At 38.1% G+C, this 19,130-nt stretch overlaps 1 protein-coding gene across 1 annotated transcript in view; it reads left to right on the top strand.

Annotated features, from left to right (window-relative positions):
• The window catches only part of MORC1 (MORC family CW-type zinc finger 1), a 146,038-nt gene that overhangs the window by 16,597 nt on the left and 110,311 nt on the right, over positions 1 to 19,130 (top strand). The window contains exons 3-6 of the mRNA XM_045583783.1: positions 5,837 to 5,955; positions 8,367 to 8,475; positions 13,141 to 13,300; positions 15,192 to 15,297. Coding sequence (XP_045439739.1) covers positions 5,837 to 5,955; positions 8,367 to 8,475; positions 13,141 to 13,300; positions 15,192 to 15,297 — 494 coding nt within the window. The remainder of the gene's footprint in view (positions 1 to 5,836; positions 5,956 to 8,366; positions 8,476 to 13,140; positions 13,301 to 15,191; positions 15,298 to 19,130) is intronic.

Consider the following 19,130-nt stretch of genomic DNA (forward strand, 5'->3'; position numbering starts at 1 on the left):
ATGTGGTGTGTAATGAAAATCCTGGGACCTGGTCTTTGACAAATCTGGTCTGGGCTGTAATTCTGTTGGTAGCATTTATGAGCTGTGTGACCTTGGGAAGGTTACATAAACTCCTTAAATTTAAATTTCCTCATCTGTAACATGCAAATAACAATAATAATTTATTCCTTGTAGGTTTGTTATCAATATTAAGTGGTACATTTAAAGTATATTGATAGCACCTAGAACGCACTAAACAATAAATTGTAGTTAACATTATCAGTATGGATACCCTCACCTAATATCCAGCCCTGGATAAGAACAAGAGATTGAATGTCAGATTAGGTTCTGACAAGCAGAGTATCTGGTAGTTTTGACACACCCTAAACCAGGTGCCCCCAGAGGATACAAGGTCCTCAGAACAATTCTAAAGCATGTATTCAAGTAGGGCAATTGGGAGACGTATTTCTATCTATTCTTGTTTCCCTTGGAGCTTTTTGTTTCTGGAGGTATGTATTTTCTGGAATTCAGAAGATTTTTCTCTAGAATCCTAGAATGCCTTTAAGAGAACAGGAGACTAACTCTAAAAGTCTGAAACAAATAGCCCTTCTTCCTTAGGTTGTATCAGACCTGAAGTCATTTAGTTCTTCTTAGATTCACATGGGGCTCGATAAAGGCCAACTTTATAGAAAATTACTAGTGGTACAAGTAATCATAATATTTAAAATTTATCAAGTTCCAGGTGTTGTGTCCAGGGTTTGAAAAATACATCATCTTACTGAATTCATTTTATTTATAAACAACTGTGTTACAAGTATTAATAGTTCTCTTTTATTTTATTTTCAAATGTATATCATTGAAAGTGTTACAGGTGTCCCCTTTGTTTCTTTTTATCCCATTGACCCCTTCCATCCTACATCTGCCCCTACCAGGCCTTCAACACAGTATTATCTGTGTCCATGGGCTATACATACAAGCATAGTAAGTTTCTCGGTTAATCTCTCCCTCCCCAAGACCCACCCCCACATTTCCTCTGAAATTTTCAGTCGGTTCCATCCTTCTATGTCTCTGGATCTAATTTTGTTCATCAGTTTATTTTGTTCATTAAATTCCACATATGAGTGAGATCATGTGATACTTTCTCTGATTGGCTTATATCACTTAGCATAATATTACTCGCTAATCCATGCTGTTACAAATGGTAAGAGTTACTTCTTTTTTTACAGCCAAGTAGTAATCCATTGTGTAGATGTACCACAGCTTTTTAACCACTCATCCTCTGATGAACACTTGGGCCATTTCCAAATCTTAGCTATTATAAATTGTGCTGCTATAAACATAGGGGTGTATATATTCTTTCTGATTGGTGTTTCTGATTTCTTAGAATATATTCCTTGAAGTGGGATCACTAGGTCAAGTGGGAGTTCCATTTTTAATTTTTTTAGGAACCTCCATACATTCATGTGTTGTGTTATCAAGTTCTATGCGTTGTGTCTAGGGTTTGAAAAATACATAATCTCATCACTGTTTTCTACAGTTGCTGCATCACTCTGCATTCCCGCCTGTTGTGTACTTTTCTCCACATCCTCACCAGCACTTGTTTTTTGTTGATATTAGCTATTCTAACAGGTGTGGGGTGGTATCTCATTGTTGTTTTAATTTGCATGTCTCTGATGATTAGTGACTTTGAACATTTTTAAAAGATATCTCTTAGCTTTCTCTATGTCCACTTTGGAGAAGTATCTACTTAGTTCCTTTACTCATTTTATAATTGGATTGTTTGTTTTCCTTTTGTTAAATTGCATGAGTTTTCTATATATTTTGGAGATTAACCCCTTCTCAGATGTATCGTTGCAAAATATATTCTCCCATGTATAGTTGGCTCTCTGCTTATTTTGATGATGGTTTCTTTTGCAGTGCAGAAGCTTTTTATTTTGATGTAGTTCCATTTGTTTGTTTTTTTCCTTAGTTTCCTTTGTCCTAGGAGAGGTAGGTATTCACAAACATATTTCTGCAAGAGATATCTGAGATTTTGCTGCGTATGGTTTCTTCTAAAATTTTTTTATGGTTTCAGGACTTACATTTAAGTCTTTTATCCATTTTGAGTTTATTTTTGGGTATGATGTAAGTTGGTGGTCTAGTTTTATTTTTTGCATGTCCAATTTTTCCAACATTATTTATTGAAGAGACTATCTTTACTCCATTGTATGTTCTTGCCACCTTAGTCAAATATTAATTGAGCATAATGGTTTGGATCAATTTATGGTTTGTCATCTCTGTTTCATTAATCTACATGCCTGTTCTTGTGCCAGTAATAGGCTGTTTTGATTATGGTGGCTTTGTAGTATAATTTGATATCTGGTATTGTGATTCTTCCAACTTAGTTCTTCTTTCACAAGATTGCTATGACTATTTGGGATCCTTTTTGATGCCATATCAATTTTTGGAGTATTTATATGCTGTTGGGATTTTAATAGGGATTGCAGAATCTATTGATTGCTTTTGATAGTATGGACATTTTAATGATGTTGCTTCTACCAATCCATGAACATGGTGTATTCTTCCATTTGTTCATATTTTCCTCTATCCCTTTTTTCTTATTTTATTTTATTTATTTATTTTTTAAATTTTTAATTATTTATTTATTTTATTTTTAAAAATAAATCTCTATTGTTCATATTATTACAAATGTTTCTCATTCCCACCCCCTCCATTGTTCCCCTCCACCAGGTTCTCACCCTACCCTCTGCCCTTTCCCACCCCCTATTGTGCTCATCCATAGGTGCACAGTTTATGTTCAGTCTCTTCCTGCACCCCCCACTCCTCTTTTCCCCGAGAATCGTTAGTCCACTCCCCTTCTATACCTCTGATTTTATTATATTCAGTTAATATTGTTCATCAGGTTTTTTAATTCCCTTGGTTTTTAGATTCACTTGTTTATAGTTATGAATTTGTTGTTCATAATTTTTATCTTTATTTTCTTCCTCTTCCTAAAGAACCCCCTTCAGCAATTCATATAATTCTGGTTTGGTGGTGATGAACTCCTTTAGTTTTTTTTTATTTTATTTGTGAAGCTCTTTATTTGGCCTTTGATTCTGAGTGACAGCTTTGCTGGGTGGAGTATTTTTGGCTGTAGGTTCTTGTTTTTCATCACTTTAAATATTTCTTGCCATTCCCATCTGGCCTGCATGGTTTCTGTTGAGAAATCAGCTGACAATCATATGGGTGCTCCTTTATAGGTAACTACCTGCTTTTCTCTTGCTGCTTTTAATATTCTCTCTTTGTCTTTTGCTCTTGGGATTTTAATTATGATGTGTCTTGGTGTGGTCCTCTTTGGATTCCTTTTGTTTGGGGTTCTGTGCACTTCCTGGACTTATAAGTCTAATTCTTTCACCAGGTGGGGGAAATTTTCTGTCACTATTTCTTCCAGTATGTTTTTGGTATCTTGCTCTCTCTCTTCTTCTGGGACCCCCATAATTCTGATGTTGGTTTGCTTAAAGTTGTCCCAGAGGTTTCTTACACTATCTTCAACTTTTTGGATTCTCTTGTCTTCTTTCTTCTGCGGAGGAGTGTCTTCTGGCTCTTTATGTTCCAAATCTTTGACTTGATTCTTGCAATCTTCCATTCTGTTTTTAGGACTCTGTATAATTTTTTTTATTTCAGACAATGTATTCTTTATTTCTTGTTGATCCCTTTTTATTTCTAGTTGATCCCTTATTATATCCTCATAGTCTTGTTTATTTTATCAGCCTTTTCTAGGAAATTCTTGAAAAACCTTATAAGCATGGTTTTGAACTCTATATTCAGTCACTTTTTGTCCTCCATTTCTTTCGTTTGTGATCTATTTCCTTGTCTCGGTATTTTCGCTGCTTCTCTGAGTTGGTAGGGTGGCTTTGTGTGCTAAGGTGTCCTATATGGTTCAGTGGGTCAGCCTCCCAGTTACCTGAGGTGGACACTCTTGGTGCACCCCTTTTGTGGACTGTGTGTACAGCCTTGTTGTAGTTAAGTCTTGATTGTTGTTGGTATCACTGGGAGGAACTGACCTCCAGGCAAATTGGCTGTGAGGATCAGCTGTGTCTATGCCAGGAGACAACCTTATTCTACTAGACTTGGAAAATTGCAAAAGCCTCTGTGCTCAGCTTGGATGGGGTGGAGTTTCCGGGTGGAGCCTACAGCCTTGGCACCCATCAGCCCCGACCAATGAGGTTCCTGAGTCTCTGTGTTCCTCAGTGTTCTTTTGTACTCGCTGCAAGCACCTCTGAAAGAAAGGTGCCCTCGAGTTTCGCCCGCTACCAGACAGTCTAGTCTCTCCCCCAATGAGCCATGAACTGGGGGTCTGTGCAGTTGGAAATGGGGTTCAGTGCAGTCTGGAGCTTTTGTCTCCTTCCCTTTAGGGCAATCCAGCAGCATAGCCAACAGTCCCTCTGCGTACAACGTGTGCACCTCCAGGACTCTGCCTTTCGCCGCTCCCCTGAGTTTCCGCCTTACAGCCCAGATTCCCTCCTTATGAGCCTGGGTCCCCAGGGTCTCACCCAGAACTGGGATTCAGTGCAGTCTGAACTGGGGTTCAGCACAGTCCAGAGCTTTTATCTTCTTCCTGCTAGGGAACGCCAGCCAGGCAGTCAGCCTCCCCCTCCTCTCCAGTTCAGTCCTCTCCCCACACGCACACCGTGTCTCCGTACCTTAGGCTTTTATAGCTCCTCTGATTTTCCTTCTGGTTTTCTCTTTCTTTCTAGTTGTAGAATTTCCAGTCAGTTGACTTTCCTGTAGTTCTGGCTAATGTCCATTTTGTATTTTTTGAAATTGTTGTGTGAGGCTGCAGTTAGGCATTTACCTATGCCATCATCTTGGTTTCTCCTCTATCCTTTTTTCCAACGTCCTATAGCTTTCTAAGTACAAGTCTTGTACCTCCTTTGTTAAGTTTATTCCTAATTATCTTAATTTTTTGTAGTTGCAATGGTAAATGGGATTATTTAATTTCTCTTCCTGAGAGTTCATTATTGGTAAATAAAAATGACATGGTTTTCTAAATGTTAATTTTGTATCCTGCTACATACATTGCTGAATTCATTTATTAAAGCTGGTAGTTTTTTTTTTTTAATGGAGTCTTTAGGATTTTCTATGTATAATATATCTGTAAATATTGATAATTTTACTTTCTCTTTTTCAATTTGAATGATTTTTTTTATTTTTATCTTCTTATCTGATCACTGTGGCTAGCACTTCTAGTACTATTTTGAGTAAGAGAGGTAAAAGTGGATGTCCCTGTCTTGTTCTTTTCTTAGGGGAAATAATTTTAATATTTTATCCATTAACTGTGATGTAGTTTTGTCATATATGGCCTTTATTATGTTGAAGTATGGTCCCTCTATCCCACTTTGCTGATAATTGTTATGAAAAAAGGGTGCTGGATATTGTCGAATGCTTTTTTGTTTCAATTGATATGATCATATGATTTTTGTCTTCCAATCTGTTTATGTGATGTATCACATTTGTTGATTTGCAAATATTGTACCAATCTGTTTATGTGATGTATCACATTTATTGATTTGCATATATTGCATCCCTGGAATAATTCCCACTTGGTCATAGTATATGATCTTTTAAATGTAAGTAGTTCTCTTTTAGATATTTGGAAATTAAACTTCAGAGTTTTAAACTCTTATTTACCCTAAAATCACATGGCTAGGTCTGTCTGACCTCCTTAAATATAATACTATTAAGATCCTGGCCAGAGATTATGGAGCCTGATAAGGAGCCTTTCTTTTGGGCTGATCCAAGAGATGTGTGTTCTGAGATATGCTTCATGTGCTAAGAACTGGATGTCTGGCACCTGTGAACTACTCATAATTACTAACCACCTAAAACACTTTTGTGGATTACAGGGGAAGCCTCAGATATTATTTACTTTGGAACATCCAAGAAACGGTTATCAACCTTGAAGTTTATTGGGCAATATGGCAATGGTCTTAAAAGGTGAGAATTTCTTTTCTTTAAGGCATATATTATTGATAATGGAACAATGTTTAGTTAAAGACAATCTTATCTAGAAACTAGTGGCCCAGTGTATGAAATTCGTGCATGGGGAGGAAGGGTTCCCTCAGTCCAGCCTGCACCCTCTCCAAACGGGGACCCCTTGGGTGATGTGCGACCGCCGGTTTAGGCATGATCTCACAGGGATTGGGCCTAAACCGGCAGTTGGACATTCCTCTCACAATTTGGGACCATTGGCTCCTAACTGCTCACCTGCCCGCCTGACTTTATCACCCCTTACTGTCTCTGCCTGCCTGCCTCATTGCTTGTAACACCTCTGCTTGCCTGACTGATCATCCCTAACCTCTTTGTCTGCCTGCCTGATCGCCCCTAAGTGACACCGCCTGCCTGCCTGATTGCCCCTAACTCCCCTCCCCTGCTGGCCTGATCTCACTCCGAACTGGGCCAGCCTGATCTTGCCCCCAACTGCCCTCCTCTGCCTGCCTAATTTCATCCATAACTGTCCTCCCCTGCTGGCCTGATTGTGCCTAATGGCCCCTGCCTCGACCCTACCACCATGGCTTTGTCCAGAAGGAAGTCAGATGTCTGGTCAACCCAATCTAATTAGCATATTACCCTTTTAGTAGTATAGATAAATTATATAGGATAGGATTGCTTAAATGGAAGGTGAGAGAAGCCTTTTTCAGTAGGAGGAGATGCTTTTGGCAGACAAAAATACATAAGCCCTCTATCTGGATTGATAGCTATATGCACTCTACTGCCAAACTGGTCATTAAAAAACTGAACTACATTTTTACACCTTACATCAAATAGCTGTTGCCCTTAAAATCCCTTTTCAGCCCCTACCTTAGGTTCTGTCTTTGTAGTTCACCCAGATTAGGTTCTGATTGGTTGGTTTTTATGCCAGTCAATGTCAAAAGCTCTACCTCTTAGGCAGTTATTGGCTCCTCACAGTTCACCCAGATTTAGTTCTGATTGGTTGGTTCTATGCCAATCAGTGTCTCTGGGCGTATCAATGGGCCTTATCAGAGAGGCAGGATTGATTAGCAGCCCCAGCGGCTGCCTCAAAGAAAGAGGCATGGCTGCTGGCCAGGCCCGGAGCAAAAGAGAGAGGCAAGTGCTGATCAGCAGCTTCCACAGAGGCTACAGATCAGACCCTGCCTTTCCTCCCCAGGCCTTTCTGCAGGCCTGATCCGCAGCCCCATTGGCAGTCAGTGCTGGTTCGGGGCTCCCACAGCAGCGGCAGTCAGTGCTGGGTCTCCACAGCTACCCAGCACTGACTTCAGGTTGGTTGAGCCTTCGGTCATTTTTGATGTTACGATCCTTGGGTTTTTATATATTAGGATGGTCGAAGTTTATAAAACTTTAAAAAGAATATAAACTTGGGAATTCTACCTTGGTTTGGATTCTCCATACCCTTAAGTGACTTGATCTTTACAACATTTTAAAATTTAATTTTAAAATAAGTGATGAATCTTCTTTCATGAATTACTGTACTTCTGAGCTTAATTGCATCTCTGTAGTTTCTTATTTCTCAAAGCATAGTTTAGCATAAGTGCCATTTGTGTCCATGGTTTATTTCAGTAAAAGCCCATCTAATAAATAGGGCATATGCTAACTGATCCTCACACCATCATAAAGATGGCAGCACCCACAGCCAATAGGGAGTGAATATCCTAATTGACTGTCCCACCCTCAAAGATGGCAGCACCCACAGCCACAAGATGGTGGTGCCCAGTTACCTCAGGCCCGCTGGGACAGTGCGGGCCTGGCTGCTCTGTGCACCTGCCTTCTGTCCCCCCAAGCTACCCAGGGCCAGCCCTAGGTGCAGGAAAGCCTCGGATGGCAGCTGCCAAGCTGCCCAGGGCCACCCAAGATTCAGATAACCAGGGCCAGCGAGGCTTGTGCTGCCAGCAGAGGCAGCAGCAAAGGTGTGATGGGGTGTCACCTTACCCTGATCGCCAGGTCACCTACTGCTCCTGAGGGATCTCAGACTGAGAGGGCAGGCCAGGCTGAGGGATCTCCCCTCCATGGCATGGCCTCTAGTATCTCAATGAAAAGCAAGGCCAAAGGCCACAATCAGCAGTGTGGCAACTGCTAGAGGCAGATGATTGTGCTCTTCTTCAACCCCAGGCCATCTTTATCTCTGGAAGTCATGTCTCAAGCAAGAGTGTGGGCCTGGACTAGTTCAAATCCATCTGTTCTGCTTTGAGAAAAAAAACAAACACACACACACACAAAAAACCATATTGAACTCTCAGTGATGGGTCAGCAAAACAGTGGAGCTATTTCTATGAAGAGAAAACGCATTAAAGAACACACTATCATGCCTACCTATTGCTCCTTTTTAGTGTTTGACATAAAAACTGCTATCTTCTTGATTTTTAATACAGTGGGTCCATGAGGATTGGAAAAGACTTTATTCTTTTCACAAAGAAGGAAGAAACGATGACCTGTGTGTTTTTTTCTCAGACATTCTGTGAAGGAGAAGGTCTGAGTGAGGTAAGAGTTGAGATTTTTTTTTGGTTAAAATGGTATCTATGTTGTTTTCATTTCCTACCTCAGGAGGTAAAATCTACAATGAGTTCTTTCTGGTTATGATTTAGAATTTTAAGAATATGTTTGGGAGATGAAGAAAGAGTGGCTGGGTCATTGGAGGCCTATCTTATTCTCTCTTGGGTTTTCTACTTCTAGGAAGTTTTCAGAACTTTATTTACATTATCTACAAATCTCCCAAAATAAGGGGCTCCTTTTGGCACAGTGAACTGCTTTTGGAAGAAGCTTGCAAATCAGTTATACCACTTGAGCCATAAATGGATTATCATTCTTAAAAGAAATATTGATAGAATATTGGATTCAAAGTCTTGAAATAGAAAATCTAAAGAAACAGAATATGAAATATACTTAATCTCATAACTCCAGTGACCATAATAATTTCAACTCCATTTGATGACCCAGAGACATGTTATTAATTTGCAGTGTCTGAGTTTTACTTTTAGAAACATCAGTTATAATTCAGTACAATGAGTACATATATGTTAAGGAACTGACAATCTGACCATCAGAGTGTTTTTAGCACTGCCACAAAATAAGGCAGACACATATGAATTACCTAAATAATAAAGTGGAATTGTTTAAAAAGAATTCTGTTCAACAAGTATGGTTCCTGCTGCTACAAATTGTCAAAAGCTATGATATGGATGGACACGTTAGTGATCAATGGCGGTTTTATGGAGTATATCTTATTACTAGAAAGGCTGCTTTGTGGAGAGAAATGGTGTACAGAAAGTCTCAAACCTGGAGATAATAAGAATGGGGTTTGAAGAGACAGTATGGAAATGTGAGATTGCCCAGTAAGAGCGGAGCATGCTCACTGGCTACAGTAACATGGGGCTGGATAATAGGAACAGTCTGCAGGCAAAAGGGAATAGCCAATGGGATGCTGACATGAAGAAAAACAATGCTGTAAGCATTATGTTGTACTTTATGTGTGTAAAGGGCATGCAAAATGGGGCCTATGCTCTGTGGCTATAGCTTTCTAAAATGGACCATTCAGCCGAAACCAGTTTGGCTCAGTGGATAGAGCATCAGCCTGCGGACTGAAAGGTCCCAGGTTCGATTCTAGTCAAGGGCATGTACCTTGGTTGCAGGCACATCCCCAGTACGGGGTGTGCAAGAGGCAGCTGACCGATGATTCTCTCTCATTGATGTTTCTAACTCTTTATCCCTCTCTCTTCTTCTCTGTAAAAAATCAATAAAATATTAAAAAAAGAAATTAAAAATAAAATAAAATAAAATAAAATGGACCATTCACCCTACCTTTATTTATTTTATTTTTTAAATATATTTTATTGATTTTTTTTACAGAGAGGAAGGGAGGGATAGAGAGCTAGAAACATCGATGAGAGAGAATCATTGATCAGCTGCCTCCTGCATACCCCCAACTGGGTATATGCCCGCAACCAATGTACATGCCTTTGACTGGAATTGAACCTGGGACCTTTCAGACTGCAGACTGACGCTCTATCCACTGAGTCAAACCGGTTTGGCTCACCCTATCCTTATTTAAAAAAAATAAATAAAACCAGCAACCTCTTTCTATTTCCATAGAGGCAGATTCTTTCAATAATATTAGCTGATTCTTTTGATTTTTTTATTCTGGATATCTGTGTGTAATAGGCTTGTAGTGCTTCTCCTCCCCCACCCCCACCCCGAAGATATTTAATCAATAAATTCACAAAAGTCAACATTGTAATAAAACTGTACAAATATTTAACTAAATTGCAAAATATTCTGAGTGTTTCCAGCATGCAATTTGGCATTATAAGAAATCATAAGAAAAACCATGCCTTTGTGCAATTGTATTGCTACTTTTGATTTAGGCATTACCTGTTAACCTCCTACTATAAAAGAATAGGATTTATCTATTTTCCCCCTGTACTCTTATCACACACATAGCCTTCCAATTTCATAGCTCATTTGTAATTATGGTTATGACAATGTTCAGTATTTATATTATGAGACTATATAAACATCATTTCATAATCATACCATGTCATAAATGGTTATTTTTTCTCTCTCCTGCACAAGTTTTTATTTTCCTTGGAATCAATAATTGTCTGCTTAGTGTTCTATGTACTTATCACTACCACCGACTATCTGCTTGGTTTTCTGTGTCTTTACCACTGCTCACAATTCTGCTTTCCATGGATGGTATTCAGCTGCCATCCTGGGATCTGCCCATGCTGTTGTCCAGGCGAGTCTCTGAATCTTTCCTCTATGTTAAATCTCAGATCCTAAATCTCATGTCTTTTTGGTGTAACATATTCTCCAGTAACATTTTAGCAGGGATGCATGAAAGGTAAAATGTTCTGAGATCTCAAATGCATGAGAGTGTTTTTATCTTGCTTGAAAATGTAATGCTAGTTGGTTTGGTCTTATTGCTAGGTTGGAATAAATTTTCCTTCAGAACTTTGAAGGCATTGCTCCATTATCTCCTAATTTCTAGTGTTTTTTTAAGGAGTCTAAGCCATTTTAATTCCCGAGTCTTGTATGTGACCATTGTATCCCCCTGAACTTTACTTTTTGAAGGTCAGTGGAATCTTCTTTGTCCCCAGTATTCTGATTTCAGTGTTTTGCCTTTGGGTGGTTCTGTTTGCATCCATTGTACTGGGGGCTTGTTGGACATTTTCAATCTGGAATCTCATGTCCTTCAATTTTGGGGCATTTTCCTATAACATTTGACGATTATTTTACCTATATATTTTTGTAGCTTCTATTTCTTAGCTCTTGGAGATCAGTTTTTTAATTTTCTTCTTTCCTCTCCTATATTTTGTCCTTTACATTTTTGTTTTGTTTTCTGGGAGATTTTATAATATTTATCTTCCAACCTTTTCATATAAAAGTTTCTTTCGATAATCATATTCTTAATTCCCAAGAAGTCTTTTCTTTTCTCTCAATGTTCCTTTTAAAAAGATATCTAGTTCTTGTTTCAAGGATATAGTACTTTCTCTCAGAGCTCTGAAGATATTAACAATGATCGATTTTTCCTCCGAAAAGTTTTAAGTTCTATGTTTTTTGTTTCCACAGAGTTGCTTTGTTTATGCTTTTGTGACCTCTATTTATCATATTAGAGGCTTTCCTTAGATAGTTATTCATCCTGAACATAGTATGTCCTCACTTAACTTCCCAGGTAGGTTCTTGGAAACTGAGACTTCAAGTGAAAACAAATTTTACACATAGGCTAATTGATATAAATGAGAATTAAGTTCTTACAGTGTATTTCTGGTTACAAAACATTATCAGACTTATAAAGAAAGACCCAAAATGCTTCCAATATGAAACATTAAAATAAATATGAGCTACACATGCATTCAAGAAAAATTAACAATATAATTATTTGCCAACCTATTTATTGCAGTACAGGGTCATGGGTGGCCTCTCCCAGTAGTTCAGGGCCACCACCCCGGAGGGGATGCCCTTCCATTGCAAGGGCACTCACAGACACCCGCACTCTGACTGGGACAGTTCAGACACACCAGTCTACCTCATGTTCACATCTTTAGGAGCACTCCTTCAAAAACTGGAGTACCTGGAGACAATCCACATAGAGATGGGGAGAAGCTACATATTCCACACAGGCAGTGGCCACTGCTGAGAGTTTTTTTCCTCATCGACATTGTAATAAAAGAACATTGAACAAAACAGCAGTTGAGAGCCAGATGTACTTTAAAGGTTAGTCTAATAAAATGCCTATTGAAAACTCTGAGAGTGTGGGTGGTGAGGCTTGGCAGTTATGAGTATCACGATAAGAAGATCTAGCTGGCTGTTTTATTGGGAAACCATCAACATAATTTTCTTTATGTCTTTCCTTCTGGGTTTGTCAGATTTCTCAGAGAATATACCTACAGTCTTCCACCTGAAAACCTACTTGACATCTTCCTGGAAGCTAAATGGGAGAAGAGGTCTCAGGTTCCTAGTACCCAATATGTACACTTTCACTTAATCCCTCTCATCTCAGTAAGGTCCCTTGACAGCTATACTTGGCATGTCATATAATTTAGAAACACTTTGTCCCAGTCTTTCCAGAAAGTGAACATCCAGTCTTTGTGGAGGTAGGGGAGGACTTACTGCCAGATAGGGGTCTAAATGCACATTTAGCTCTTTTTCCCTTTTGCCCAGGTCTAGAGTTGATTCATGTAATCAATTCTGGAGTCTTTTAGTGGATTCTGAAGTATAAATCAGGCTGCTTCTCTTTTCTGGCATTATCTTTGGATTGCTTTTTTTAGAAATGCTATATTTGCTCTCCAGTTTCTAAATGCTGCTACTGTTGTTTCCTCTGCCATTTTACTCATATTTTAAAAGAAAGCAGAAGTGGATTCTTTCTGTCTCCACATTTCACAATGAACCATTTTAGAATAAAGCCGTGTGTGTGTGTGTGTGTGTGTGTGTATACACACTCACTCTATATATGCATATATTTATATATATACATATGTATGTATGTTATGTGTCTCTTCCTTATAAAATTAGAATATAGAAGGGAAATAAACTTGTAACTTCATGTTTGGTTTTGTACTTTGGCTGAAGAGTAGACTGAATTATGAACAGATAAAAAGGTGATGATTTTTGTGTGTTTCATAGTAAATTGATGTGCTTTTTTAATAGGTTGTAGTTCCAATGCCTTCATGGTTAACAAAAACCAGAGAATCTGTCACAGATGATCCTCAGAAATTGTCAACGGAATTGTCTATAATTTATAAGTACTCTCCATATAAAACCGAGGCTGAATTAATGCGGCAATTTGATTTAATCTATGGGAAATGTGGTAAGATCATAAAAACGTTGAAATCTTGATGGAAGTATTTGTTTTCATTGTTTTATAAAAAGCACTCAATTTATGTGTTCATATTTTTTCTCTTTATAATATCACATGGCATCTCACATGAGGGCAGTCATTTGTTTTAGCCATACAGTGTGTATAACTTTTGTATTAAGAGAATGCAAACATATATAACTTCAAGTCCCTGATAGCGGGAGAAAGGTGTGTACTTCCATCAACTTGGTAAATATCGGTGAGAAAAGGATGATAAAACTATGACCACAGGGACTGCACGGTCCTGGCACCAGATACAGTTAGGAGATGCTTATTGCAGTGTTTAAGATTAGATGATCACAGGTTTATGATTTAGTAACTTATAAAGTAATGAATCCAAGTTTCTGTGTCAATTAGCAATAACTTTGTAGATACTCTTTCCCAAATTAATAGATCTCTTTTGCATTTTTTAACCTTCACCAACTTTCTGATGAACATGAAGAAATACCAGGTCTAGTAATATTTTCAGTGCCAATCTTTCTCTAGGCTTCCACACTTTTTATAACAAGAAGCAAAAAGAATCCTATTTTAGAGAAGGCTATATGCACTCTGCTTTTTTCCAACCCCTTGATTATTGTATTGTTTATAGAAAAATTTCAACAAATTTATTTCTGAGTTAGCCTACGTTACTTTTGAAACTTCTTCTTTAACCAGTGGCATTTTGTTTAATTGGTGGTGTTGTGTTCCATCCTTTTCTTTTTCTTATAGAAAAAAATATGGGCAATTATAGTATTCATTTTATTAACATGTACATGATATACTTTGAGGATAGTTGATGTCATTTCTTAGTTGACTTTTAATTGTGAGTACTCTTATAAATAGTAATGAAGAGTGTAATATTTCCTGAATACTTTTCTAAATGGCTTATAAAAATTAATTCATTTAATCCCTAAAACAAATATGTGTTTTAGGTGCTTTATAAGTGCCACTGTATAGATGAGAAAAACTAGGTTCAGCGATGCTAGGAATCTTATCTGAGATCATTGCACCAGCACATGGTTGATCCAGGATTTAGACCCAGGCAATTTGCTCCCAAGTCCAGTTCTTAGCCACTATGTTCTCCCTTGTATTTAAGTACTACCAAAAAAGTGTAATTGGTTGTTCTTTCAATTTACCTAACAATTCTGTTTATCTTCATATTATAAATAACTTTATAAAGCATTTGTTTTTTGTTAACTATGCTTTAGAGCAGGGTCAGCAAACTATGGCCCCCACAGGTCAAATCTGGCTTCATCCCTGTTCTTGTAAATAAAGTTTTATTGGAATATGGCCACACTCACACATTTATGTGTTCTCAGTGGCAGCTTTCATGCTACAGTGATAGAGTTGAATTGTGGGTAGTTGTGACAGAGACCATATGGCCTGCAAAGTCTGGAATATTTATTACCTGGCCCTTTACCAAAGAAATTTGCCAACACCTGTTGTAGGGTTTTAAAGCAATACTTCATATTTGTATACATTTTTAAAACTGTAATTTGTTCTTATGTGCATTGATTGTAGTTCCTCCAATGAGAGCTTTACCTGCAGTACAAATTTGGCTATTATAAAATAGTTTTTATAATGCAAATTATGAAAAACGCCCAAATTTAAGAATACACATTGTAAGAGTTACAATAAGTTGAGAAGTAATAAGAAGCACTGTTACTGTGGAAACTCAACACTCTTTGGCAGAGAGTGGAATTTTCTATAAGACATACATTTTGGAACTTATCCAAGCATATTTACTAAAGTACAAAGGGAATTTTAGCCGAGGGCAGGCTTAAATCAATAAATGTGATAATATCACCACGACATATTTAGTGTAGTAAAAATACTGACAAGTTAAACATCTATTTTGCGCTAGGTACTTTGCTGGTTATTTATAACTTGAAGCTTCTGCTCAGTGGAGAACCAGAGTTGGATGTTAAAACTGACAAGGAAGATATACTGATGGCCGAAGCTCTTGAGGAGTAAGTAATGTGTGTGTTTGACAGAAGGTCTCTCAGAATGGCACAGAGCTGTCGTGAGGAGCCTTGCATCATGGTTCAGGGTCTGAGGCTCCTGAGACAATTCATTTTACCCTCCTTACAGATGAAGAAAGTTAGGCTAAACCAGTGGTCGGCAAACTCATTAGTCAACAGAGCCAAATATCAACAGTACGACGATTGAATTTCTTTTGAGAGCCAAAATTATTAAACGTCTTCTAATGCCACTTCTTCAAAATAGTCTCACCCAAGCCATGGTGTTTTGTGGAAGAGCCACAGTCAAGGGGCCAAAGAGCTGCATGTGGCTCGTGAGCCGTGGTTTGCCAACCACAGGGCTAGACTGCTGGTTCCCAACCTCGCAGAGCTTCTGAGTGACGTGGGCAGGTTCTTAAGATGTATGGGATCCTGTGTCATCTTAGACCTACTGAGTCAGAGTCTCCAGACATGAAACCAAGTATTGAATATTTTCTATATGCTCCCCAGGTGACTCAGAGGTGCCAGCATGTTTGGGGATCACTGAAATATAAGATCTTTAATAATCTCTATTTCAAAACCTCCTGCTTGACGAATATTAAAATGGAAAAGCCCACACAAATAGTTCATTATTCATACAGAGCATTAAAAATGCATGAGCATAATATGAAGCAAAAAGGAATAGGACCAAATAGCAATTGACAATACCATGAACTGCATACTTGTATTTTATAAATAAATAGATTCATTTTTCTTGGCTATTAGGAATCCATAAAAACAGCATGAGAAAGCACTGGAGGAGGGTGTGTGGGTGAAAAAGTGTGAAAAAATAATGAAATGGTGACTAACCTATGTTTCTCTGAAATAACTTTGTATTTAAAACTTATAAGCTTAAATGTGCAGTTTCTTCATGTTAGAACTTTAGAGCTAGAGGGAATTTAAAGGAATTTAATCCAATTGCAATCATTTCAGATACCAATGTTGTTTAATAAAAGTATGATGAGAACCACAAATATGAATCTCATATGTACCCATATTTTCTAATAGCCACATTAAGAAATGTAAAAAGAAACAGGTGAGATTAATTTTAATGTTTTAAATTAATCTGGTACATATGAAATGTTTTAACTTCATTTTCGATAAGCAAAGATCTATATATACAAAGGCAAAGTGATCAATCGTTCATCTGTCTAACCATCCAACTGACCGACCAGCAGTACATATAACATGCACTGGCAATTTAAAAATAAATGTTGAGTCGCACATGTGTGATACCTATAAAGCTCTCGCTGGCACCAATTACACACATTTTAATTTTATAATACTATATTATATATACTATTTTGACATGTAATTTTTTGCAGTAACATAATTACCACATGTATCTTTCTTCTAATTAATTGCCTTTCAATGTACACAAATCTGTGCACCGGGCCACTAGTTAAGATATATTTTACATTCTTTTTAATACTAAATTTTTGAAATCCAAAGTGTGTTTTACACATGTAGCACAAATCAATTTGAAATAGTGCCCAATAAGCATAGGTGACCACTAGCTGCCATTTTGGACAGGGCAATTTTAGACTAAGGTATTAACACTCAAGTAAACACATGAATTTAAAGAAGATTTTTTTTTTTTTGCCTTCGAGGTAAAATTTAGAAAGTTTCTTCCATGGTAGAAAATTTACTGTTTGGTAACAAACTTTTAGATTTTCTTTTCAACTTTTTTTCTGTTTTATATTTCTTCCTTATTTTATTTCAATATCTGGAATTCTTAATTTACACAGAAATTGATGTTTTTTTTCCTTTGGAAAAAAATCCAGCCTAATTACTATTGGACAAATGTTGGGAAGCCTTTTGCTAACATTAATATGCCAATATCAGGAAGGAGGCCCAGAATTGTTCCTGGCACCTCCATTACTATCTCCCCCTTTCCCGCTGGCCCTGTCCTTCCACTTAAGAGCTGCTTCTAAAACCAATATGTCACGCTGTTTAAAAGCCTTGTGCATAAATTTTCCATTATCTGTCAGAGTGCCTTGGCATTTCAACACTAGCACCAGGAAACAAGACATTATTAGAGGAATAATTTGACAGCTCATTCTTTGGGGAAAAGTTCTTACTGTTTTCAGATTGTTTAACAAAGCCAGCCACTTCTTAAGCCATTTAGGCAGTTAATTATAAAATAAAGAAAATGGATAACAACTAGGACATATACAATTTCACTTTGAAACGTTGACGATATTGATTTTGTTTTGTTTTATTTTTTAACAGAATTTTTCATAGTTCAATCACAAAGTCTTTTAAAGACAAGGATGAGGTCTCATTGAGGATGGGGTCTGTACCAAGGATGCTATACATTTCATGGCTTTTAATACCAGTACCATGGTGGTGCCAAAAGGGTGGCAGTTATCTTGAGGGGAAGATAGTAATGCCACCTGTTTTTTTCCTCTGAAAAGTCAGTGGGTTCTGGTATTGATACCCATTCCTCTTCACTAAGAAACTGGAAAAAAATTAACTCTTGGGGTTCAAAGAATATTTCTGGACTGTGGTGGATTTTTCTGACCTCCTTGCATTTATGACTTCTGAAATTTGAATTTCTAATCAACTACAGTCTACATTATTTTGGTTTCTGGAACAAGTAGTTTATAATCCTAATAGATAAAAACCCTGGGTCCGTCACATTCACAACAACTAGAGACTCGACCTAATGCCCAGGCTGTGCACACAGCAGGCTCTGATGGGTGAGGTCTTGTGGCAGTGGAGATGGGGACAGGGGGTAGAGGGCTGGCACTCACACTCACTCACAACCGCATACACAAACACAGACGCATACAGCACCCACCAGCTCACAGCCTTTTCTCCCTTTCTTTTCTTCCCTTTCAGCTCGCTCTCAGAGCCTCTCTCAGAATGAGGAAACAAAACAGACAGCCTGAAGAGGCTTGGATGAAGGGAGGCTGGGTGGAGCAGCCCCCACTGGCCCACCCCCTTCCAACTGGGAGAGAGGAAGAGGGAGGCAAGGAGGCAGGGAGGTCTGGAGGACTGCTTTTATGACCTTACCATACTATTGCTATTTTGATTATTATGGCCTGTAGTATAGTTTGATATCAAGTAGCATGATTCCTCCAACTTTGTTCTTTCTCAAGATTGTTGTGCCCTTGGGGGTCTTTTGTGGTTTCATACACATTTTTGGATTATTTGTTCTAGTTCTGTGAAATATGCCATTGGTATTTTGATAAGAATTGTGCTGAATCTATAGATTGCTTTGGGTAAGTATAGACAGTATAACTCTTTATTTTTCCCTTTCCATGGGCATGGTATATGTTCCCAGTTATTTGTATCTTCAGTTTCTTCAGTATTTTATAATTTTCCAAATACTGGTCTTTTACCTGCTTGGTTAAATTTATTCCTAGGTTTGTTTTGTTTTGTTAATCCTCAAATGATGATATTTTTCCCCATTACTTTTCAGAGAGATTGGAAGGGAGGGAGGGTGATGGGGGGGCAGTAGGGAGGGAGGAAGAGAGAGAGGCGAAGAGAGAGAGAGAGAGAGAGAGAGAGAGAGAGAGAGAGAGAGAGAGAGAGAGAGAGAAACATCAATAATACAGACACGTTGGTTGGTTGCTTCCTGCACTCACCCTGCTAGGGGTAGAGAGTGAACTGCAATCCAGGTACGTGCCCTTGACAGGGAATTGAACCTGAATCCGTGTAGGTGCACAGGCTGATGTTCTAACCATTGAGCGAACCATGGCAGTATTTTATTTTTTGATGCAATTGTATGTAAAAAGTATTGCTTTCTTAGTTTCCCTTTCTGATAGTTTATTATTGGTGTATAGAAATGCAACTGATTT

This window comes from Pipistrellus kuhlii, unplaced genomic scaffold (genome assembly GCF_014108245.1).
Source record: "Pipistrellus kuhlii isolate mPipKuh1 unplaced genomic scaffold, mPipKuh1.p scaffold_m20_p_2, whole genome shotgun sequence".
NCBI classification, from domain to species: Eukaryota; Metazoa; Chordata; class Mammalia; order Chiroptera; family Vespertilionidae; genus Pipistrellus; species Pipistrellus kuhlii.